This window comes from Ambystoma mexicanum, chromosome 6p (assembly GCF_040938575.1).
Source record: "Ambystoma mexicanum isolate Mex_15411 chromosome 6p, UKY_AmexF1_1, whole genome shotgun sequence".
NCBI classification, from domain to species: Eukaryota; Metazoa; Chordata; class Amphibia; order Caudata; family Ambystomatidae; genus Ambystoma; species Ambystoma mexicanum.
Window position 1 is genome coordinate 1,352,349,417 of NC_090935.1, and position 25,110 is coordinate 1,352,374,526.

Here is a 25,110-nt window from a genome sequence, read left to right on the forward strand (position 1 = left end):
ATGTCAAATAAATAAATAGTGACAGAGTACAACTATGGTATACTGAAAGAACTTTGTGGAAAGTCCTGGTGAGAGAAACCATCAGGCAGTGAGCCTTTGGAAGAAAGATAAATGGTAGGGGGAGGTACCTGGGGATCTGCAAACCCCATAGGTGTATACCTGGCAGGGGAGTATACCGGATACTCCATATACAAAGGAAAAGGCATTTTGTGAATAATATCTGGCAGGGCAGTATACCAGGAGATCTGTATCATAAAAAGCGATTGTGGAAAAGAGCCACTTTTGGTAATCCTACAAAAGACATTTTTGCCATCCTGAAGAAAGTGTTGCATACTAATACTTAACTTCCTTTGCAGGGGTATTATGTATTTTACCCTACTCCAGTGATTATATATGTATTATTTAGTCTTGTGTGATCTTACATGCTAGTAGTAATTTTTCAAAGTGTTATACGGACATAAATAAATATGTATTTGTACACTGTTTGTCTAAGTGTGTTCCTTGACTTTTGGCTCCACCTCCAGAGTTGTCAGTCACTAAACTAGGTTGGCCTCCTATACATCTGTCCCCAAGCCATAGTATAGGAATCCAATCCCAACGCAAAGTATCCTAGCCACACTTCAGTTTATGGTGATGTGTGCAGTTGTAACAATAAGTCTTTCATGAAGAGACAGTCTCTCAGTACTGATAGTCTATAGGACTATCGGTTACCCCATAAGAATAAGCAAAAAGACACGAGAAGTAAAGCAGTAGGCTTTACTCCCCTCTAAAAAGTCAGGTCCTAATTGAAACAAAGGGTGTCCCAAAGAGGTCTATGGGAGGAAACCTGCAAACAAACATTTCTTAACCGGCGCTGTATCCTCGACATGGTCCAGTTTCCTTTTTTCAGATGGAGATCTACTTTGGTGTGCCAAGTGGTAGTCTATGGTTATGCCGGTTATATACTGTGGGGCCCAGTCATGTATTGGTGTCTCAGCACAATTCTTGTTGGCCTGCTATTTACCTCTTGCGTGGAATGTGTCAATGTAGACCAAGGCAACTGGATGCCAAATCATATTAAGCAGTTTTCCAGAATGTCTGCGATGCAACTGATACTTTATAGGTGGTATGTCCACTGTTGCATCCATTGATTAGTTGTATGTGCCTGGCAACGCAGTCTTATTGGAGCTAGCGCTATAATAGATGAAGTCTGTAAAAGGTAAATGTTACTTGCTTGTAGCAATAGTTTTGCAGCATACCATCTTACAGATTAATGTGCAATGTATCATTTTTCCATGTTGGGTTGTAAGTGTTTGAAGCCATTACATTATTTGTTAATCTTGTGCATACATTGCAGTGGCCAAGACAAATGTGGGCATGACATCTATTTTTAGGGCATGGTGTGCTTTGGGCCAATGCAACATGCCATTATTCCAGACTCCTCCCGTTCAATTCCCTTGTTACTTTGACAAAAAACAAGGTGCATTTTGTGAACCCAGCCACTAGATGATAGCATTATTCTCCTGCTGTCCATATACATCAATGGCCAGTTGCAAACTTATTGTTGCAGGTAAACTGTATTCGAGGGGATTGGGGTCCTCCGATGTATTCCATATCTATGACATGTAATCACCACAGCTGTGCTGCTTCGGAAACTTTTTTCGGCGTCTGCGTCCTGCGTCGATGACGTCGATGCGCCGTCGTCGAGGGCCTCGTCCGACGTCATCCGATGTGATAAGTAGGACGCACGACGCCCGTAGCCTCAGTTCCGTTTTTTCCGCGAACGTGTTGCTTCGTGATTCTCGGTTCACGCCTCGACTCTTTGGAGTTCTGTTCTTCTCGGTTCTTCGAACCTGTTCGTTTTGTGTAAATCCTTTGAAGATGTCTTCTACTTCGTCTTCGACCCCGCGTCCGGGTTTCAAGAAGTGCGAGGAGTGTGGGTCCAAAATGTCGGTGACGGACTCGCACGACACCTGCCTCTGGTGCCTCGGGGAGGCCCACGACACGGATGACTGTATCGACTGCCAGTCGCTCACGTCCAAAGCCTTACGAGAACGTAAGAAGAAATTGTCGGTAGGTCGGGTGTCCAAGCCAAGGAAGTCGAAGTCTGCGGGGCTTTCGACGGAAGATTCGAGGGGTGACTCTCCGCGTCATCGTCGGAAGTCTCGTGGGTCTCCTTCTAGGAGTAGGTCTCGCCACTCCTCAGCCTCTTCGAGGCGTTCTCGGAAGCGCCGACACCGGTAGTCTTCCAGGTCCTCCTCGGAGGACTCTGCCCGGCACGTCGCTTACCCCACCAGCCGTGCGACGCCGGAGGAATGGGCTTCCGCGACGCCGGAGGAATGGGCTTCCTTCGGGAAGAAAATGCTGGCGATTCTTGAGTCGCAGGGTACTACGCCGTCCGCGCCCCCGAGTGGGGTCGGTCGTGTGAGGTCGAGAGACACCGCTCGCATGAGTGGTCGGCACGAGTCACGGGAGAGGTCCCGTCCGGACAAGGAGACTCGTTCTCGCCATACCCGTTCCAGGTCCCGGTCCTCGACGCGTTCGAGACCGTGTGCACCTGTGAAGTCTTCGAGGAAGACATCGACGTCTGAGGCGTCGAGGGCGTCGACAGGCTTTCTCGAGGCTTCGAGGAAGTCGTCGAGGCCGTCGACGCTCGGGTCGTCGAGGGACACGCTCGGGGCTCCGGCCTCGAGGGCTGTGTCGACGCCGCCGATGCTGGAGGCGCTGCGTCTGATGTCGACGCCGATTTCCTCGGCGCCGATGCCGGTTCTCTCGACGCCGGCGCCGATTCGCTCGACGCCATCGACGCCTTTCGTGTCGGAGGTACCCCGTGGCACGGGAGAACCCCCTAGGAAGGCTCTGGTTAAGAGCAAGCACTCTCGGGTGCCTTCTTTTCGCCACCTGGACTATATTTCAGAGGCGGATGAGGATTCTGATGGCCTGGTTCCTAGTCTGGTTCCAGATGAAATTGTCTCGGGCCATAGTCAGTTTGCCGATTTGAGACAGTCCCTGCATGATGCCAGTGGACTGGACACCTCTCCGGAGGTGGAGTTTTGTAGGCCTGAGCCTGGCTCTCATGCCGATTCTTCGTACCGGCGCCTTATGGCTAGGGTTGCTGAGTACTTGGGATGGTCTGCTCCCCCAGGGGAGTTTGTGCAGGATGATCTGACGGACATCCTTGATGTTGGTCCCCCAACTGACCCGGTACTGCCGTTCCATATGGCTTTACAGAGAAGGGTGGCGGCGGCTTGGACTGCTCCGGAGAGTCTCCCGGCGGTGGGCAGATCCTTGTTGCGAAAATACCGTCCAGCCAGTAGCGACCCCTGCTACTTGACCAGGCACCCCACTCCGGAGAGTCTGGTGGTGCAGGCGGCCACGGCCCCGGCAAAGCAGGCGTCGTACCCTACCATCCCTCCTGATAGGGACGACAAACGTTTTGATGGCTGGGCGAAGAAAGTGTTTTCTTCTAGTGGTATGGCGCTTCAGGCGGCCAACTCAATTTGTGCCTTGTCTCGTTTCACACACACTCTGTGGAACTGTGTTGCGTTGGCGGCTGAACATATTCCCGAAGGGGACGAACGGGATGGTTTCCTTGCTATGGTCCAGGATGGTAAGGATGCCATGTGTGAGTCCGTTCAGTCGGGTTTGGATTTAGCTGAATGTGTCAGTAGGTCCATGGCGGCGAGCACCGTGATACGCAGGTTTGCGTGGTTGCGGAAGTCGGGGTTTGCTCCTGATGTGCAGTCCCGGCTCCTCAACATGCCCTTTGACGGTGAACACCTTTTTGGCAGCAAGGCTGACGAGAGCCTTGAGAGGTTGCAGACCTCAAAAGCTGCAGCGAAGTCGTTGGGCGCTGCAGTTCGCCAACCTCCGCCTTTTCGTCCTACGGGACAGCAATGGAGGGGTGGTTCCTTTCGCTATTACTCATCCTTCAGTAAAGCGAGAGGAGCTGGCAGTCAAAGAGGCCATCGCAGGGGTACCAGAGGTGGACGACAGGGTACCCGTGGTGCCAAGGCCGCTCGGGCAGTTGCCTCTTTGCCCTCAGGTAACGCCGCAGCCGCTCCCACTCAGTCGTGAGGCCATGTCCCATGGTTCGCCGGTTGGGGGAAGGCTGGCGCAGCATCTTGTAGAGTGGCAAGCCATTACTTCAGATGTGTGGGTTCTGGAGATCATAACCCACGGCTACTGTCTTCCCTTTCGGCACAGGCCTCGCGACAATCCACCGGGGAACCTCTCTTTGCAGAGTCCGGATCCGCTCCTTGCGCAGGAAATTCAAGCCCTGCTGGAGAAAGACGCCATAGAACTGGTGCCTGTAGCGGAGAGGAATAAGGGATGGTATTCCCCTTATTTTTTTATTTCGAAGAAAGACGGGGGATTGAGACCCATCATGGACTTGCGCGGTTTGAACAAACTCCTCAGGAAGGACAAGTTCAAGATGGTTACTCTCTCTCAAGTCCTCCAGGCCCTTCAGCTTCAGGACTGGTTGGTGTCACTCGACCTCAAGGATGCTTACTTCCATGTGCCGATCCATCCCAAGCACAGGAAGTACCTGAGGTTCGCGGTTGGCGACTCGCACTTTCAGTTTCGGGTCCTGCCGTTCGGATTGACCTCCGCCCCGAGGGTTTTCACCAAGCTCATGGTGGTGGTGGCAGCGCATCTCAGGCAAGGGGGGATTCACGTCTACCCCTACCTGGACGATTGGTTGATCAGGGGGGGCTCTCCCGAGCAAGTCCTGGATCATCTGTCTGTCGCCTGCCGCTCCCTTCACAGGCTGGGCTTCTCCCTCAATTTAAAGAAGTCCCATTTGACGCCAACACAAAGGCTCCAGTACATCGGAGCGGTGCTCGACACTTCCCTGGGGCAGTGTTTTCCTCCCCAGGTGAGGGCTCTTCACATTCAGCAGATGGTGCACAAGTTTCAGCATGCCCAGACGCTCCCTGCGTTCGAGTTCTTGAGGTTGCTCGGCCTCATGGCATCCTGCATTCTTCTGGTGCCAGAGGCTCGCCTGCGGATGAGATCTTTGCAGTGGGCACTCAAGACGCAATGGTCGCAGTCCTCCGGCAGGATGTCGGACACGGTTCAGGTGCCGCCCTCGGTCGCCCGGGATCTTCTGTGGTGGGCCGTCCAAGGCAACTTGATGAAGGGGGCTCCATTTTGGCTTCCCTGGCCGGAGGTGACGATCGTGACGGATGCATCCCTCACGGGATGGGGAGCTCATGCCAACGGGCTGACAGTCAGCGATCGTTGGTCTCCATCGGAGTCCAGACTCCATATCAATCTTTTGGAGCTGAGGGCCATCAGGCTAGCCCTGAAGGCTTTTCTGCCGACTGTGCGAGGAAAGAGTGTCCTGATCCTGACGGACAATACAGTGGCCATGCACTACCTCAACAAAACGGGGGGGCAGGGTCACTTCCTCTGTGCAGGGAGGCGATGCAGCTCGAGTTCTGGGCCATCCAGCAGGAAGTTTCGATCTCGGCAGTTCATCTGGCCGGAGTCGAGAACGTGACGGCGGACGCTCTGAGCAGGCAGAGCGCAATCTCTCACGAGTGGGAGGTGGCTCAGGAGATTCTCCTGGAGATCTTCGCCCTTTGGGGGACCCCTCAAGTGGATCTCTTCGCCTCCAGTGTCAACCGGAAGTGCGAAAGGTTTTGCTCGCGGGAATTTCCTCCAAAAGGAGCCTTAGGAGACGCGTTCGTGGTGGAGTGGTCATTCCCGCTGCTGTACGCGTTTCCTCCAGTCCCCGTCATCCCGCAAGTGCTGCGGAGGTTACGGAAGTTCGGTTCCCGGATGATCCTCATTGCCCCGGCGTGGGCTCGGAGGACGTGGTACCCGGACCTTCTCGACTTATCCATCTGCCCTCCACTTCGTCTTCCCTACCGAGACGATCTGCTCTCGCGGGAGGGGGGTCAGGTTCTCCATCCAGAGGTCAGATCCCTCAACCTTCACGCTTGGCTTCTGAAAGGTTGAGGTATAAGGATTGGGACCTCCCTGAGGACGTGATGGAGGTGTTGCTTTCGGCCCGAAGGTCAGCAACAAAGTCTCTGTACCGTTGCCGTTGGCGTAAGTTCTGCGACTGGTGCAGAGTTCAGAATGTGGATCCTTTTGCATGCGACATTCCCATGGTTCTGTCCTTTTTACTTTCTTTGGCCCACAGGGGCTTGCAAGTGGGTACCGTTAAAGGTTACCTGGCGGCGCTGTCCATCTTTAAGCGCTCGTCTGAAGAGTGTTCTTACTTTAATATCCCTTTGATTTCACAGTTTCTGAAAGGGCTCACTAATGTGTTCCCTCCGTCACCTTTCCTGGTGCCCGGTTGGGATTTGAACCTTGTTATTAAGTTTCTTTTGGGTGCTCCGTTTGAGCCTTTACATTCTTGCCCTTTGAGGCTGTTAACTCTGAAAACTGTGTTTTTAGTTGCGGTTACTTCCGCTCGCAGAGTGAGTGAGTTACAGGCACTTTCAGTTAAGCCGCCCTTCACTGTATTTCACAAGGACAGGGTTGTCCTTAGAGTTCGTCCTTCTTTTCTTCCGAAGGTAGTGACGGAATTTCATTTGGCCCAGAAGGTTGTTCTTCCGGCATTCTATCCTCCTCCGCATCCTGGTAAGGAAGAGGAGAGGCTCCATAGGCTTGATCCTAGGAGAGCTTTAAGCTTTTATGTTTCACGCATGTCCCGGGTCAGAGTGGACGATCAACTCTTTATTGGTTACGCTGGTAAGCGTTTGGGGCAAGCTGTGACGAAACAGACTGTCTCGCTGGATTATTTTGGCCATCTCGGAGTGCTACCGCTTGGCTGGTAAGGACCCACCGGCTGGCTTGCGGGCCCATTCTACCAGGGGTATGGCTGCGTCTACTGCCCTGCAGAGGGGTGTTCCTATTCGCAACATCTGTGATGCAGCCACCTGGGCTTCGGTACATACATTTGTACGTCACTATTCCCTCGGTTCCATCCGAGCACAGGATCTGGCCTTTGGCAAGGCGGTCCTTTGCTCTGCTACTTGATTGGCTATTCTAAATCTTGATTCTAAATTCTTTCCCTCCTCCTTGCTCTGGTACTGCTTTGGGAGTCTGTCATAGATATGGAATACGTCGGAGGACCCAATCCCCTCGAAGAACAAGTTACTTTCTTACCTGGTAACGTTCTTTCGATGGGATGGTCCGACGACGTATTCCATATCGCTCCCGCCCTGCCTTCCCCGCTGCAGAATTTCTTTTGCGATTGCAGCTTACGTTCCGCAAGGCTTTGTGTCTGACTGGCAGTTGACTAGTGTCACACGTTCTGGGGGAAAAAAACTACAACTGAGGCTACGGGCGTCGTGCGTCCTACTTATCACATCGGATGATGTCGGACGTCGGAGGAGGCCCTCGACGACGGCGCATCGACGTCATCGACGCAGGACGCAGACGCCGAAAAAAGTTTCCGAAGCAGCACAGCTGTGGTGATTACATGTCATAGATATGGAATACGTCGTCGGACCATCCCATCGAAAGAACGTTACCAGGTAAGAAAGTAACTTGTTCTTTTCCTTGTATTAAATCACATTAACACATGTAAACTTGTTTTGCTAATTAGGTTGATCTACAAGCGGAAGCTGAAGCCGAACAGGCAGCAGCAGCACTGGCTGCCGTAGAAGCAGCAACAGCAGTAGCTTCGCCTTTCGCCACAGCTGTTCCAAAGCCAGGTCCTAAGAGAGGAAGACCAGGTGAGGTACCACATTTGCTACTTTCGAATTGGGTGGACCCTAAATCTGTCCACAGGGATGATTCTGAAAATCCAACTTAATAATGGAGGGCCAGCTGCAAAATGAAAATTGTTCCTAACACACTCCATTCAAACTACCACATGTAACCTGCTAAAACAAGACCAGCAGCAGCAAAAAACCCATCTGGACCCTCAGACAACCAATTTGGCTCCTGAGGTCCGAGTTTTGTCATTTGCAACTAACCACACAATGGGGTTGGGGGGGGGGTCATTATGACCCTGGCGGTAGCCGTGCCAGTAAATACCAGCACGGCTACCGCCAGAGTCATGAATTTACCGGCACCCGGCAATGGGGATTTAACGGGGCATTACATCCCCGGCGTACCCGATACATCCCCATTGCCGGGCGCCAGTAATTATTACTCCCCATTCCCATTTGGGTCCCATTGGACCCAAGGGGAGGACGGATGCACCGGCACCTTTTGATGAATGGTGCCGTGCATCAGTCGAGGTCTGCGAGCGGGTGCCGTTCCGCCCGCCAGGTCACACCTGGCAGGCTGAAAGGCTCATGCTCGCAGAACTCGTAGTTTGCTGGTCCGGAAACAGTACTGGCAAGCTTACCGGTACCATTGTTTCCGGTCCGGCAAACTTGTAATGAGGCCCCATGTATAGACCTATTAAAGGAGGCAAGAACACCAAATACTTCACAAATTGGAAGCTGTGTTTGGTCTGGTGTACTCAAAAACACATCAGCTTTAACTGCTTGCTATCAGACATTGACTCTGGTCTGGTTTACATTCGACTCGAGGTGCATTTGGCAGAATTAGCATCGTACACTTCACAACACATGGTATATTGGTGGGTGTAGTATCTGTTGTTATGGCTTTCATGGAGGGGGTGTAAAATGCATATGCCCACCAGTGGCATATTTACCGCTTGTTTTGGATTTGAACAAACTACGTCCTCATTTGAAGCAATCCATTAAGCTTCATTAAAGGAACTGTAACACAAGGTTGATTTTCTTGTCCAGTCACCTCAATCAGAAGGTGTGCTACAGGAATTACCTTTGTCTGAACCTTTTATCTCAATACACAAACGCAATGTGATATTACGAACACACCCCAGTTTCTCTTCAAACTATAGTTCTAAATTTCATACCAATCAGATTTCTTCCTAAACCCACAGAACTGGTGAGAAAGAGCAATGCATACGAATGGAAATCATAGGGCAGTCGCAAATTACCTCAGTAGAACTAAAGAGTTAAGGCAAATCAATTAATTCTTGGACTCTGTGGCAGCAGGAACAGGTGGTGATCTGGTCAGTCAACAATGGCAAGATGGATTGTTGGATGTATACAACTGTTATAGACTAAAAACAAATCCCTCTTTTTGCATCTAAAATATTATAATAGTATTTGAGTGCAGACCTAGCTTCGGGAAGCAACTGAGCACTTAACAATCATAGGAGGAAGAACCCGATGAGGGAAGCAGAGAAGAATCGGGGAGCTAACTGGAGGGGAAAGGCAGGCAATCTGGCAGCGAGGGAGCTACACGTAACCTGCCATGGAAACAGTGGGGGCTGATCTCTGAGTCTCAGCAGGGCAGAGAGTGTGGACCTAAGTGTTTAGGAGGAGCCATTCCTTGAAGAAGGTTGTTCGCTCCTTCCTGAACCGTAGAAGCAACAGGGCGAGTGATTTTGACTGGGAGGAGGTTTCAGAGTCTTGGGGCGTAGACCGAGAAGGCCTGTCTTCTGGTTCTTTGCTTCCTGCACTGGCTCAGTTCAAATTTGCACATGTCTTTGCTTTTGGTTGATTGTAGGTCTCTGGAGATGCTGAGTGTCTCAGTGAGGAAGCCTGGGGATTTCAGGGAAACAGTCTTGTAGATGATGCAGCAGGATTTGTAGATGGTACAGGCTTGCAGTGGGAGCCAGTGCAGTTTAATGCACTTCAGGGTGATGTGGTACAATTTGCTGAGTCCTTTGAGTCATCGTGCACCATGCAGGACACATCTCAGCGGTGCCAGGGTAGTCGCCAGAAGACCACCACAGTCCAGGTGTGAGAGGACGATGGCTTAGACAGAATGTTTTATGGGATTGAAGGACTTTACTATCCACAGGAGAGAATTACAAACCAGTTTGTCTTCCTTGCTATAGGTTTGAAGGAGAGTTGTCTGTCAATGTCAAATCCAAGGGACTTGGCAGGAGTGGTCAGCTGAGGTGTGAAGTCCTTGTGACTTATAGCGGTGAGCCGGGCCTGGGGGTTGGTCAACAGTAGGAATTCAGTCTTGTAGAGGTTGAGGTAAGTACTGGCCATCCATGACTGGATCAGTGTGTGGAAGGCCCGAGCATTTTGGATGTCTTCAATGGGGGGATATCTTGAGTTGGAACTGCGTGCCATCTGCATATTGGTGAATGTGGATGTTGGAGCAAGGACGGTTCAGAGTAGTTCATTCACTCTTAACATGCATGTGATACAGGAGTCATGCTAGTGTTTATTGCTAATATACCACTAGAGGCAATTTGTAAAGTGGCTACACGGACCTCTTTCTAGACTTTCACACAGCACTATTGTGTAGATTCAACAACAGATTTATAAATGGGGCAAGCAGTTTTAAAACATGGATTCACAAGTGTCCCTTCAGCTCACACATCACCTTAATCAGGTGCAGTTTGCTAATCAGTTTGCAAAGCATGTGAATCTAAGCAAATTCACAAGCTTCAGAAGAAACAAATTACTCGCCCAGTAATCCTCTTTCTGTGGCTTGTATCAGCTTAAAATCTCATGCGCCCACTCATCCCATCTTGGGAACAAAGGCACAGTGCATCAATGCAATGCGGTTCTACATGTACTCTCACCAGGTCAGAAAAACAATCTGACGATCTCAATGAGTGGGGGATTTATGGGTACATGCGCACCTAGGAAAGTGATGGTGTGAGTTGAAAACGCATGTCGATGCCCCTTTTTCAAATTCAAAGAGAAAAACTAGATGTAATACTCCATTCCAACCACTACATGGTGGCTGTTGGGGAGAAGTCTCAGAAATGTGCTAATTCCCCCTATCTTAGAGAATCCCAGCTCTCTTTGCTGGACTTTAGGACTTTTAATTATTTCTAACCTGGAGAGAGTGAAACCTTTTACCCCACTCTCTCGTATTTTTCTGTGATCTGTACTGTTTATTTTGACTCGTGAGAAACTCTATAGGCATCCTCTTTACCTTGGTTCACACATCACCTTCAGTGCAGTGGGACAGGGAAGTCTCTTAGATTTCCCAAAGGTTTACATACCTTCTCTTGGTGAAACTACTGTTTCCAAGAGCAGTGAAGTGAAATTGACTTTACTTATATTTTGTAACTTTCTAGACCCAGCACACACTATCTTACCATAGGGTGTGGAGGGGTTACTTAGTATCCCCTTTGTCTAGTTTCTCATGTACACATTTTTTGTTACCATTTCTACAATTAATGGCTGTTTTAAACTGGTTTACTTTTTCTTACCATTGTGTGTTTTTACCGCGGGCTGCAATTGCAGCTGCAGTAAGACACCCATGGGTGCCCATTTTTTCAAAATGGCCCTGGTCGTCTTTTTTTCACCATTTCTTGTTGGAAAGGTCCTTCTTGAGATTTACTCTGTGCGCCAATCCGGGTTCGCTCCCTTTAATTGTTTTCTTTGACTGGATTCACTTGTGAAGCCTGCCTCTGGCTCCAGCGTTTCTGACGGGGCAGGAAGTGAGGGAGGTGCCCGAAACTCCCGTGCTTAATTCCCTTGGTTACAGGAATGCACCCAAAGGTGGTTGGCCGGCTTGCTGTCCTTGGAGGGCAGCCACCCTGCTTTGTGAATGACCGCTAGGCTGCAATGAATGGGAGAAACCTGCATAAAAGGAGAGGATTTTTGACTTGGAAGACAGTAGACCCCGTGGACAAAGGAATCCGAAGAACTTGGAAGAGACGCCTGTTGCAACTCCTGGACCGTTGGTTTGCCCAGTGAAGTCCTGCTGCTGAGCTGGAGCTCTGTATTAGTTTCAACTAGAGAATCCCTGCAACGGATGACTTCTCCCCTTTGGTCCAATCAACCCCAAAGTGAACACATTTGGACATCCTCTTGGATATGGCTGTTCTTCCATTGCTGCTGCAGGAACCGAAGTGCCGGGGAGAGGAACACAGAGCTCCAGGAAGATCCTCCAGGAAGGTACACACTGCCTCCTTAGCCTTCATTCCTAAGCGAGAAGTTCATATGACCAATGGAAACCTGCATCTGTTGGCTGGAGACTCCATTGGAGTCTCAGCCAGTATTTCATTAGTGTCTCTGGGGCTGTGGGAACAGCAGAATGTAGATGTGTAGAACTCTATTCCAGATAACACCAAAGAATATTACAAGGATAGTGTACTTGTGAATGGTCGGGAAACCGCTGCCATTAGAGACACTGGGTCAGCATTACAGTGGTGGATTAAACATTTTTTTTACTTGAGAATGTTGCTAAGGCACCCAAAGGCCTCACTAAGCTTGCTGGAGGCCCTGTCCAGATGGTTCCAATACTACCAGCTTTCATCCAGTGCAACAACATGACTGTAAGAATACCTGTCGGTGTACAAAATGAGGTGCCTGGGAGAGTCTTGTTGGGGGAATGACTTAAACGCTGTTGGAGTTGTATCAAGTACCCCCAGGCCTCCCAGTAAAAGGAAGCAGGAGCAGACTAGACGGGACAGGGTATGCGAGCATACGTTTTTGCTGATCACAACTACAGCAGAGAACAGTGTGATCCTCACGTTTGCAGCAGACAGCACTAGCCGCTGCACTGCATTCATCAGTGGGTTCAACACATGGTTCATACCGAACGTCGGAATCCTCTTAACAACTGATCACTCAGCGTCTTTATTTTCATCAGTGATTCAAGGAGGCGGGTTAAGCACTGCAGTAGCACGCTGCCGCTGGGCAGTTAAGTCCCACAACCCATACCCAACATTGTAGCCCGTGCAGCTACGCAGCACGGTTCTCTATTCAATAAGGAAATCGATAATTACTGACTACCCGGTTGACCTGAATGAACACATTGTCATAAACCCAGCAACAGTACCATTGGCAAGCAACCTTCCTTTACAATTGCCACAAGCCATTCTTTGACTTGTTTGTCTCTTTCACACTCGATCGTGTGAAAATAAATCTGTGATGTCAGTACATCATCCATAAGGCCTACTGTTAAGAAATGTCCTGTCCTGAAGATGGCCACAAGACTCACCTTTGCATGGACACCTGAGAAAATGTCCAATCCAACCAATGGCCGAAACATGTAGACATCCCATATCTCAATAAATGTCTAAAACTAGGCATTTCCAAAATCAGTGTTGTATTTACTTACTGTCATGATCTCTGCTTCCAAAAGGTCAGGGTTTTCCCAACTCCCTTGGAAGCAGATCCATAACCCAGGTTCCGAGTGCCAACCAGTCCCAATTGGGACCTTTTGGACCCAGTCATGGCGCCAGTGGCACCAGGCTCATAAATATGCCCAGTCCCAGCGCTGGAAGCGCCGGGCTCATAATGCTTGGGTGGACTTACCTTCAGCAGACCATGCTGCTTACTTGCCTGCCAGTTGAGCCTCTGATCCTCTTCTGTTTGGAACTACTTTTCCTGTTGGGTGGGGCTGGAGCCACTCCCTAGATTCAGAACACTGGAACTCTTCTGGAAGGCAGGAACTCTTTTCTTACCAGGAACTCTTTTCTTACTTAGGCGTGGCTGTGGAAGGAGACACCTAAGCACTACAGGAGGCTATTTAAACCACACCCGGTGGATGAATCTTGCTTTGCGTTATTCTGCAACCTCTGCAGCAGAACGCTCATCGTGTCTTCTGCATCCGGTCCTGGGCCTAAGGAAAAAGGCTTACCATCCTGAATCCAGTCTTCAGCAACACCTCTAAAGACAAGAAAGAACAGGTTAGCATTCCGGCATCTGAAAGGCAAAGGCTTACCATCCTGAATCCAGTCTTCAGCAACACCTATAAAGACAAGAAAGAACAGGTTAGCATTCCGGCATCTGAAAGGCAAAGGCTTACCTACTCTTCGTGCGCTCCGGAGGTCTTCACACTGCATTCCGGCATCTGAAAGACAAAAGTTTACCAACTCTTCGCACGCTCCGGAGGCCTTCGGCGCTGCATCCCGCATCTGAAAGACAAAACAAGGTGCGTTTAAAGACATTGGGGAACTTTAATACTCACGTGCCATTACTCCTTTCCACATCTAATCCAGTGGGTATTCCGGCACCCTGCAGCCGCTTCGAACTCGTACCTGCAAAATAAAAAGACAGTTAGAGCGCATAGTGAAGCAGGCAACAAGCGCTTACTTACGTGCTTCCAGGCGCTTCTATTCATCACACGGGCTCCATCTTCAACTCACTTCAGCCCGTCATCCGCCATCGCCGGAACCCTGCAAAACAAGAGACATCATTACTAAAGACTTTAAAGACATTTGAATGACTCGAAACTTACCGTTCGTGCAGTAAACGACGGACAGCAGTCCTCTGAAGTCAAGAGGCCTGCGCTACCTATCCAGTGAAGAAACTGGTTACAGCACCCTGCCCCGAGGCAGATGGAGAGCTCGGCATTCACTTACCTAAGGTGAGAGCGTTAACCTTTGGGGGTCTACAGGAGAGGAGAAGAGGAAAGAGATAGGGACACCCCAATAACCCCAGTTCATTAACCCCATATTTTCTATCTGCAGACATCTTACTCTACACGTCAGGCATACAGTGCACAGAGGTCCAGCCCAAAGAGCCAACCGGGTGCTACACATCACCTTTGAAGATACGGTAGTCGCCCAGTCAAGACCGGCGCCTCTGCGAGAATCAGGTGAGCGTTACACTTACCCATCTAATTTCTTGTTCCTTTATTGCCTTGAGTGTTTATATATGTATATAAGGACCAGGTATTTTTTGGTCTGTCCTTTTATTGTATAGATGTATAATGTTGTTGCTTTTTTAACTCTTTTATATATCATTAAAATTTGGCTTCATGTATGTCAGCGTGTCTGGCTATTTGTACCTGCTGATGTTTTGTACTAATGGTGTTATGTAAATAGCTATGTGTGTGACCATAGGTGGTTCATTCTCTCTCTAGGATCGCAGTAGTGAGGGGTAATTGATTCTCAGTGCTGGATTTTCCGACACCCTTTTGTCTTGCAGAATAGACTGGCCAGAGAGGCAACTTCGGATGACTCTGAATGGGTAGTTCCAAAAGTACCTAGAACTCCCAGTCCAGAGGAAGGACGCCCTTCTAATTCCAGGACAAAGAAAGGGACAAAGGGACACCCAAGGTCTCATGAAAGAAGGGCATCCCACCTGTACATAGGACAAGGACATCCCAGAAAGGACAGTCCAAGGTCACACCTGTGACCCCTCCCCTCCACCAGCCATTGGCGCCAGGCTCATATAGAGATGTGAGCAGGAACTCTTTATTTCATTGCAGGAGTGCTTTTATTTTACAAGAACTTTCCAGGAGCTGAAATCCTTTATTCCAGAGAACATCCTCCTGTGCAGACTCATCGGGTGTGGCAGGCTGAACCTGGTGGGTGTGGCTTCATAATCTGAGCTATATAAGCTGCTCCATCCTTAAGGCCGGTGCTTCGCGTTACTGTGCACTCGCATGCAACGTGACGCCCACTGCCACTTGGACCAGTTTACTTACGTTTTGAAACCAGGCGTTCTCCTGCATACTCACCTCCAGGAAACCGGTGCTTCATCTGCAGACTCATCTCCTGACATCCAGTGATCTTGATCCTGACGCTGCAGCTCCGCACTCGGCATCCACATACTCGGACCCTGTGTAGAAGAAGAAAGCCAAGGTTAGAACATCCGTTCTAAGGCCGCACTGCATTTGAACCCCTTGCGCCCCCTAGTTAACAACTTACCAGCTACTGTACCGCTGCAGCTTCGTTCCTCAGTCCCTCCGGCTGACGCCTCGAGCTCCGCAGCTTCTGCCAGGCCGGCAACATCACCTGCACTGGAATAAAGCAAATGTGCAAACATCAAAAGTCGAACGGACAGCAATACAAGTCAACAAACTTTACAATACAACAAAAACAGACGAGGAAAGACTAAGGCAAACAGGAACACTTAATTGAAGTATAGTGGCTTAATCGCAGCAGGACTGGACTACCACGTGCAAGTTTAGACCATACTTGTATGGATCTACTTTTGTAATTCAAACAGACCACCAACCCTTAAGATGGTAAATTAAACCCCATAGGCATTATTTTTACATTGTGATACGCAGCACATTCAATGTAGTGGCACAGGGAAGTCTTAGATTTCCCAAAAGGTTTAAATACCTTCTCTTGGATAACCTACTGTTTCTAAATGCACTGAAGTGAAATTGACTTTACTTGCATTTGTAACTTTCTAGACCTAGCACACATTATCTTACAATCGGGTACTGGAGGGGTTACTTAGTATCCCCCTTGTCTAGTTTCTCATGTAACAGTTCTGTTACCCTTTCCACAATTAATGGCTAGTGGGAGTGGTTTACATTTTCCTACCATTGTGTGTTTTTACCGCAGGCTGCAATTGCAGCTGCAGTGAGACACCCATGGGTGCCCATCTTGTCAAAATGGCCCCGGTCGTCTTTGTTCGCCATTTCTTTTTGGAAAGGTCCTTCCTGAGATTTATGCTGCGCACCAAACCAGGTTTGGTTCTTTTGTTCATTTTGTCTTTGGCGGGGATTCACTGGTGAAGCCCGCCTCTGGCTCCAGCGTGTCTGGCAGGGGTAGGACGTTAGGGAGGGGCCTGAAACTCCCTGTGCTTAATCCCCTTGGTTATGGGAATACACTCAAAGGTGATTGGCTGGCTGTCCTTTGAAGACAGCCACCCTGCTGTGAGTGACTGGCTGTGAGTGAATGAGAGAAACCTGCATGAAAGGCAAGGCTTTTGGTTTGGAAGGCCACTGGATGAAGGAATCCGAAGAAGAACTTGGATGAGACGCTTGCTGTAACTCCTGGACCATTGGTTTGCCCGGTGAAACCCTGCTGCATTGTTGAAGCTCCGAATTTGCCTTGACTAGAGAAGCCCTGCAAGGACGACTTCTCCCCTTGGGTTGGGGGGACCAATCAACCCCAAAGTGAAGTCGTCTAGACCTCCTCTTGGAGCTGTCTGTACTTCCATTGCTTCTGCTGGAACGAAGTGCCAGGGAGAGGAACACCAGACCGAGTGCATCGCCTTTAAGTCGGACCGGAGCTCCAGGAAGGTCCTACGGACTCCTTGAAGCAGGACTGACCTGACGTGGCCTGAGCCACCTCAAGAGTGCTGGACCCCAGATGCGAGGAAAGTCCAGAGTGGTATCCGAGAGACCGCGTGGCGCTATTGGCTATAGATGCGAGTGTTGGGGAGAGTTTGTATGCAGTACCCTTTGGGTGCACTACAACAACTCTGACTACAGGTATAGGAAACCCAACCATTGTTATAAGCTTGTACTACACAGTTTAGGTAGCGTGTTGAGCAGCCAGGCTTATCTCAAGAGGGGTCAATGTGAGCTGTAGGTGAGTTGCACAGAGAGTCAGTGACAAGTATTCAAATAAACTCTTACACCCAAGGTTTCTTGAAATAACCAATAAATGTATTTATCAGTCAGTTAGAATAAGCCGCCTTCCGAAGGGAGCAATATAATAGTAACACTCAAATACACTTCAAAACAAACACTCTTAATATTCTAAATCAGTAGATACCCTTTTGGGATGGCCCACAGACACAACTAGTTGGGGAGAATTCTCATAAATGTGCTAATTCCATTCACCTTATAGACCCCCCAGCAACTTTGCTGGATTTTGAGGACTTTACTTTTTTACCTGGAAAGAGTGTGAGCCTTTTTTCCCACTCATGTATTTTGATGTGTGTTTTACTCTTGTTTTTTTTATTATGGAGTTTTCGATAACTCCATAGGCATCATCTTTTCATGTGTGTTACACTGCACCTTCAGTGCAGTGACACAGGGTTGTCTTTTAGACTTCCCAAAGGTTTAAATTCTTCTCTGGGATAAACTACGGTTTCCCAGAAAAATGTAAGGTTATATTGACTTTACTAGTCTTTTTAAATTCCTAGACGCAGCACACACTATCTTCCTATAGAGTGCTGGAGGGGTTACCTACTATCCCCTTTGTCTAGAAACTCATGTAGCAGTCAAATGCTACCCTTTTCTATCAAAATGGCTCGTGGAAGTGATTTTATAACAAACTACCATTTGTTTTTCCTGACCGCAAACACCGGTAGCTAAAAATCGCGGGAGCCATGCTTTTCAAGATGGCGCCTTAAGCCCCTTTTTGTTTAAACAGGTCCCGGTCTTTTTTTCGCCATTCTTTCTAGTGTTTCTTCTCTCTGCGCGCCAAACAAGGTTTGGTCCCTTTTGTTCATATGCCTTTAGTGGGCTTCTGGACTGAAGACCGCTTTTGGCGTCTGAGTGTCTGGGGTGGGCAGGAAGTGAGTGAGGTGCCCGAAAATCCTGGTGCATAGTCTCCTAGGAGACCCAAATGCCCTCTGGCGTGATTGGCTGGCTGACTGTCCGGCAATGACAGCCACCCTACTGGGTGAGTGGCAGCTAGGCTGCAATGAAAGGGATAAAACTGTTTAAAAGGTGAGTCTCGTGGACTGGAAAGCAGAGTCGACCAGTGGAACGAAAGAACCAAAAACTAGCTGGAAGAGGATGGCTGCTGCAACCACTGGACCATTTGTTTGCTCGGTGAAGCCCTGCTGCAGGTCCGAATTGCCAAGTTAATCTCGACAGAGAAGCTCCTTCAAGGATGACTTCTTCATTTGAGTTGGTGGGACCAATCGACTCGTAAGCCACCTGGATACCATTCTCAAGGCTCGTTAGGATTAACCAGGGAGAGGACACCAGCTTTTGAGCTTGAATTGCAGCTACTGGAACTGAAGCGACATTTTGTCCGCGTTTTCCGACGATCCCGTGCAGTGCAGGAGTCCCCCGACGTCCTCCCTCTTGTCTCCATGACTGAGGCTCAGGAACAGTGAGATCTGCAGGAACTGCCAGGACCCAACGTCTTCAGCTGCATCTTTTCTTCATATTAAGGTACTGCGCCAACCTGATTGAGAGAACTTGCCTCTTGCGGTGAAAGTTTGTGGAACTTTCCCAACTCGCAGGCCTAATCAGCTTGTGACCCAACAAATGATTCTTTTTCGTACAAACTACTTCTGAGAACTTTGGCAAAGACTTTACCGTTTACTACAGGAACTGCTCTTTCCTATCCAAGACACTAGCCCATCGACTTTGGCCTAGGCCTAGTGAACTGAATTGAGTCCTCTGGTGAACTGAAACTATTTTGTAATAAATGAGTGTTTTACCAAGAAACCTAAACCACTGTGATTGTAAGACCTCTGTAACTTGATTTCGGAGCCTTGTGAAATCTGCTTAGCTCACATGCTATGCATAGGCCGACATCTAGTAGAAGCTGCAGAGTATTACAGTCGTTGTTTTTTTGAAATTCGAAAAAGGGACGTTGACCGGGCCTGCCAGTAATACTATCCCTAGTGTGACGTCCACTGTACCCATGATCCCTCACGCGTCGAGGTCCCTCAGATTCTTTTTTTCCACCATTGTGAGCGGTCGCTTATCGCAGAGTGCAATTTCGGCTTACGCCATTGACTTTATAAAGTGTTAATTATAGTTATCTTCCAGTCCTTTTTTGACCGCTGTGTCTCGACGCAGTGAAGAACTCAACGGAGGAGAAGGCGAACCGTCGCCTTGTCCTCCGTTGAGGAGAGTACTCAGTTTAAATTCTGCCCGTCCTGTGATATAAAATATACGTGGGTCGATAAGAACAGTGTGTGCACCCTGTGTCTTCATTGAGACCACGAGACTCCCTGTCGAGCCTGTAAATTGCTTCGACCAAAGACCCTTAAGGATCGTAGGACGAAACGTTCGGCCACCACGCCATGCAGGCTGATGCCTCTATGGACGTGGAGGAAGACTCCAATGCCAGCAGCCACGCTGTCCCTTTCGGGCGACGGGGAACCTCCAGGTTCCCCAGTGCCAGCCCCCGACCCTAGTAGACAGGCCGACAGCTCTTAACACCCGGCGGCAAAGACACGTCACTTTCCCACAACAAAGATGTACCCTGCAGCGATGTGTCTGACATACGCCGAGAGTCGGCGTCGAGGGGCAAATCTTTTGATTCACAGTCCTCTGGGCACGCCGAGTCGGATGCTTTATGACAAGCCCTGTAAGACCAAGGACGCCAGACATAAGACCCTTTCTTCTTGCCGCAAGACGTCAAAAGATGCCGCTAAAGCCTCTCTTTGTGCCGAAACTCGACCTACACCTGGGGGGAAGCCTAAAGAGTCAGGTCTGTCACATTTAATAAAGAAACATGTCACTAAAGGTCTAACAATGGGTTCTAGTTCCAAAAAATCTCACTCAAAGAGCCCTAATACAAGGATAAGGATAAGCATAAGGACACTGTTCCTTCCCAGAAGGATAAGAATAAGAACCTTCAGGATAAAAGTAAGGTGAAACCTCTTAGTAAACAGCCTGCCCCACAGCAGCCTGATGAAATCCCAATATGGGACATTGCTCAAGAACCCGATTCAATCCTGATGGAGAAGGAAGAGGAAGATCGGTTCTTGCCTACACCTTCCACCCCTGCCACTACTTACCCCGAGATTATTCCCAGCTCAGCCCAGTACATAGTTATGAGCAGTATTACCTTCTTGGCTAACTTCTATGAAGAGCACCCCCAAACTCTAGAGAGTTTAGCAAATACACCTCCTACGACTCAGGCATCCGGTTCCCAAACTAGGCCTGAGGCCTCTAAGCCCTGCACATCTCCCCCCCCCCCCGCTCCCTGCTAAGGTTTATGATGCGCCTCCCCAAAAGATCCCACGCATCTCCACTGGTCTTGATGGCCTACTTGTAGGGGTAGAGAGTTGTATATAGATGAAGATGATGATTATGACGATGACCACGTCGGGATCGGGACGACTAATCAGTGGTCTTTACCATGGACTCTCCAGTCCCACAAGACCCTCCCTTACCTGATTCCCCCGTAGAGAACCAGCCCTTGTTTAATGATATCCTACTCAAGGCTGCTGAACATTTTGGCATTGACACCCAAGAAACCCAGCAGGACAAGGATTTCATTGAGAACATCCTGGGGGACAAGAAGGCTGCCACACAGTTTATACCCTTGCTAAAATCAGTGCAAAGAAGGTTCCAACCTTCCCTAGAGATGCCCAAGCAAACTAGGGCAGTGATTCCAAGAAAAGAGAAAATATTCCGCCCGGCACCCTCTGATCCCTTGTACATAAGGGGACAGCTCAAACCAGATTTGCTGGGAGTCACTACTACCCAAAAGAGGGCGGGTACTCCATTGGCCTCTTCCGAAGCTCACGCAGACTAGGAGAGCAAAAAGCTCTAAACAATGCGGAGAAAGAATGCGATTCTGGTTTGGTAAACTGCAGAAGATGCTAACAATTCGACTGTGTTGGCAAGTTAAGATTGCACTAAATGGGACAAGGTTACGGCCCATGTGGAGTCCGCTCCAGAACCCCTTAAATCAAGACTCGCCCTTGTAGCTGCCAAAGGCAGAGCTACTGCCAGCAATCTACTTAAGAAAAACTTAGACGCTGCGGATAATGCCGAACGCATTATCGCAGAAGGCACTATCCTCAAACGCCATGCCTGGCTTAGTCAGTCTGGGTTCAAGTTGGAGACACAGGCTACCCTGCTTAACATGCTAATAGAACCCAATGTTTTATTTGACAAAGCAGTAGAGGATATGTGGAAGTCAGCCAAGGAAGAGTACGACGCCCTCACACAAGTCCCTTGGCCAGCTTACCAATGAGCAGACTAGTCGGAGATGAGGTAACAATGTTCATGGTTTTCACAGCCAAAATGCACGCAGAGGCTCAGGTTATGGTCTGAACCAGAGCTCGTCATGGAATAACAACCAGCAAGCGTTGCAAGGCTATCCCAGAGGCCAGCACAGGGGCCGTGGTCGGGGGAGAGGTTCCCCCTCCAGGGGTGGAGGAACACCCACCAAGCAATGAAGCCTCACTACAGATCATCTCCCATGCCTCCCCAGACGGAGGACAGATTACAAACTTCACCCACGCATAAGAGGGGATAACCACAGACAAGGGGTGTTATCTACAGTAGCGGGCAGTTACTGCATCAAACTCCTGGGCACTCCATCAAATCTTCCCCCGTGACAGAAAAAGTCATCAAGAGAAGAACAGCTCATCTTGATGGAAAAAGTCGCAGCGCTGCTCCTCAAGGACGCTATCAAGATCGTGCTGGCCCACAAGGTAAACAAGGGTATCTATTCAATCTAAAAGATCTAACCCTGCGCCCAGTATTAGACTTGCGCCCTGCAAACAAATATGTCAAGCCACAAAAATTCTGCATGACAATGCTACAAGAAGTAATCCCATTGTTAAAACGGGGGGATTACATGGCATCATTGGATATGAAAGATGCTTATTTTCATATTTCAATGTTCCCAGCGCACAGCAGGTTCTTGCGTTTCAGAGTAGCGGACCAGCACTACCAATTCAAAATCCTGCCCTTCGGAATAGCCTCAGCTCCAAGGGTATTCACCAAGGTACTGGCGGTGGTGGCAGCGCACCTGTGCAAGGAGGCAATCCCAGTGTACCCCTACCTGGACGGCTGGCTGATCAGGGGAGAAACTTACCATCTTTGCAGGTTAAACACGCAAAGAACCATAAACCTTCTCTTCCAATTGGGCTTCTCGATAAACGAGAATAAGTCGAGCCTGGCACCAAATAAATCAAAACAGTTCCTAGGAGCTGTACTAGATACAAAGACGGGTTAGCCTTCCCATCCATGGAAAGAGTACTAAACATGCTTCGACAAATACCCCAGTATCAAGCCAGTCGCCAGATAAGCGTATGCAAAGCAATGCATTTACTAGGCATGATGGCATCGTGCATTTATCTGGTCCCACACGCACGCCTGCGACCAATGCAGGAATGGTTGGCGAAACAATGGTCTCAGGCAAGTGGTCAGTGGGACGATCTAGTGGTCGTTTCTCCAACACTAGTTCTAAACCTACGCTGGTAGTCAAGAAAATCTGCTGAAGGGGAAAACCCTTCTCCGAACCGGAAGCGCAAGCAATCATCACAACCGACGTGTCACTTTCCGGGTGGAGTGCCCACTACCTTCACCGCACAGCACCTGGTCTGTGGACACCGGTTACAGCACAGAACCATATCAACATACTGGAATTATTGGCAGTCTTCAAGGCTGTACAAGCGTTCGAAGACCATCTAACAAACCAGTCAGTCCAAGTCCTAACAGACAGCACCACTGCCATGTTTTATGTCCACAAATAGGGGGGCACATACTCTCCAAATCTGTCCAGGTTGGCTCAGAAAATATGGAGGTGGGCACTCAGACGAGGGATGTCCCTGTCCTCCCAACACGTTCCAGGGTTACTCAACACTCTGGCGGACGCTCTCAGCAGAAATCGACTGCCAGAAGAACGCAAGTGGCAACTACACCCAGACGTTATAGACCACATCTTTTCTCAATGGGGTTACCCCTCACAAGACTTGTTCCCTACAAAAGAAAACAAGCAATGCCCAGACTTCGCGTCCAGGTTTCCTCAACCAGACTCCAAGGGGAACGCCCTATGGATGAGCCGGTCAGGGAAATTTGCATAAGCTTCCTCCCCCCCAGCCCCCCTCCCGACACAATTGATCAGCAGAATAGTGAGCAACATACACAGAGGACGGATGACGCTCATCCTAGTTGCTCCTATGTGGGCGAGACAGCCGTGATACCCACATCTGCACAAGCTGGCAATGTGCGATCCCATCAAACTCCTGTACCAAATCAACCTGTTGACCCAACACTGGGGAACGGTACACCCACAGCCACACTCCATGAACTTGGCAGCATGGCTCCTGAAGTCGTAGAGTTCAGACACCTTAATCTTCCACAGAAGTGTATGGATATCCTCAAGGAGGCACGTAAACCAACACTAGACATTGTTGTTTCCACAAGTGGAGAAGATTTGTCATTTGGTGTCAGTCAAAACAAATAAACCCCATATAATGTACCCCATCTCACATTCTAAATCATATGTTCCACTTGCTGGATTTGGGGTTGGTCTTTACCTCTTTAAAGGTCCTCCTAGCAGCTTTATCAGCTCACACCACCTCTCAAAGTAAATTCTCATGGTGGAAAGTGCCCTGCCAGTCATTAAAGCATTCATGGAGGGAGTCGAGAGACTCCACCCTCCAATCTCTAATCACCCGCCAGGTTGGGATCTCAGTGTAGTACTAGCCAAGCTCACAGGACCCTTCTTTGAGCCTTTGCACCAAGCTACTTTTAAACACATTACCTACAAGACTGCCTTCTTAGTGGCTATTACTTCCATAAGAAGAGTCAGCGAACTCCAAGCATTGTCAGTGCAGGACCCTTTCTTATCCATAAAGATAAATTGGTTTTACAGACTCATCCCAGGTTCTCCCCTAAACTAATTTCCAAATTCCACGTAAACCAATCAATTGAGCTTCCGCCCTTCTTTCAGAAGCCAACTAGCTCAGCTGAGGTCAAATTCCACACACTAGATGTGAGAACAGTTCTCTACTATGTAGATAAAAATCAAACCGCTTAGGAAGACAGATCTGTTCATCTCCATGGCTACAGGCAGAGAAGGAGAGCGCATTTCCAAGAAAGATGGATAGTCAAATGTATACAATTATGCTATTCGTTATCAATCAAGACACTGCCATTTACACCAAGAGCCCACTCCACTCGGGGCACTGGTGCTACTTTAGCCTTTCTTGAAAATGTCCCCCTAGACAGCATTTGCAAAGCAGATACATGGAGATCAGTACACACCTTCACTCAGCACTACTGCATTGGCACACATTCCAAGACACATACACAGGTGGGACAAGTGGTTCTAAAATATCTATTTGCCGCTGCTTCTTCTCACGACCCACCACCTTGTCATAACACTGCTCGCTAATCTATGTATAGCATGTGATCTAAGCAGATTTCACAAGCCTCAGAAGGTATACATTACTCACCGTAATCGTATTTCAGATGCTTGTATCTGCTTAGATTCACATGCGCCCACCCTTCCTCCTCTGGGAGAAGGTGCATAGATGTTATATGAGCTTTCTGTACATATCTGCTTGGATACAACTGTACTCACAAGACAATTCATGAAACCTCATGTCAGAACAAAACAATCTGAGGGACCTCGATGCGTGAGGGATCATGGGTACAGTGGACGTCACACTAGGGATAGTATTACTGGCACGCCCTGTCGACGTCACTTTTCGAATTTCGAAAACAACAACTGTAATACTCTGCAGCTTCCACTAGATGTCGGCCTATGCAAAGCATGTGAATCTAAGCAGATACAAGCATCAAAAATACGATTACAGTGAGTAATATATACCTTACTGCTCACATTCC

The 25,110-nt window shown here is 48.9% G+C and overlaps 1 protein-coding gene across 7 annotated transcripts in view; it reads left to right on the forward strand.

Annotated features, from left to right (window-relative positions):
• Positions 1-25,110, forward strand: part of PSIP1 (PC4 and SRSF1 interacting protein 1) — an 828,776-nt gene that overhangs the window by 354,056 nt on the left and 449,610 nt on the right. For all 7 annotated transcript variants that reach the window (XM_069626044.1, XM_069626047.1, XM_069626045.1 and 4 more), the window contains one exon: positions 7,547-7,676. In XM_069626044.1, the coding sequence (XP_069482145.1) occupies positions 7,547-7,676 (130 nt within the window). The remainder of the gene's footprint in view (positions 1-7,546; positions 7,677-25,110) is intronic.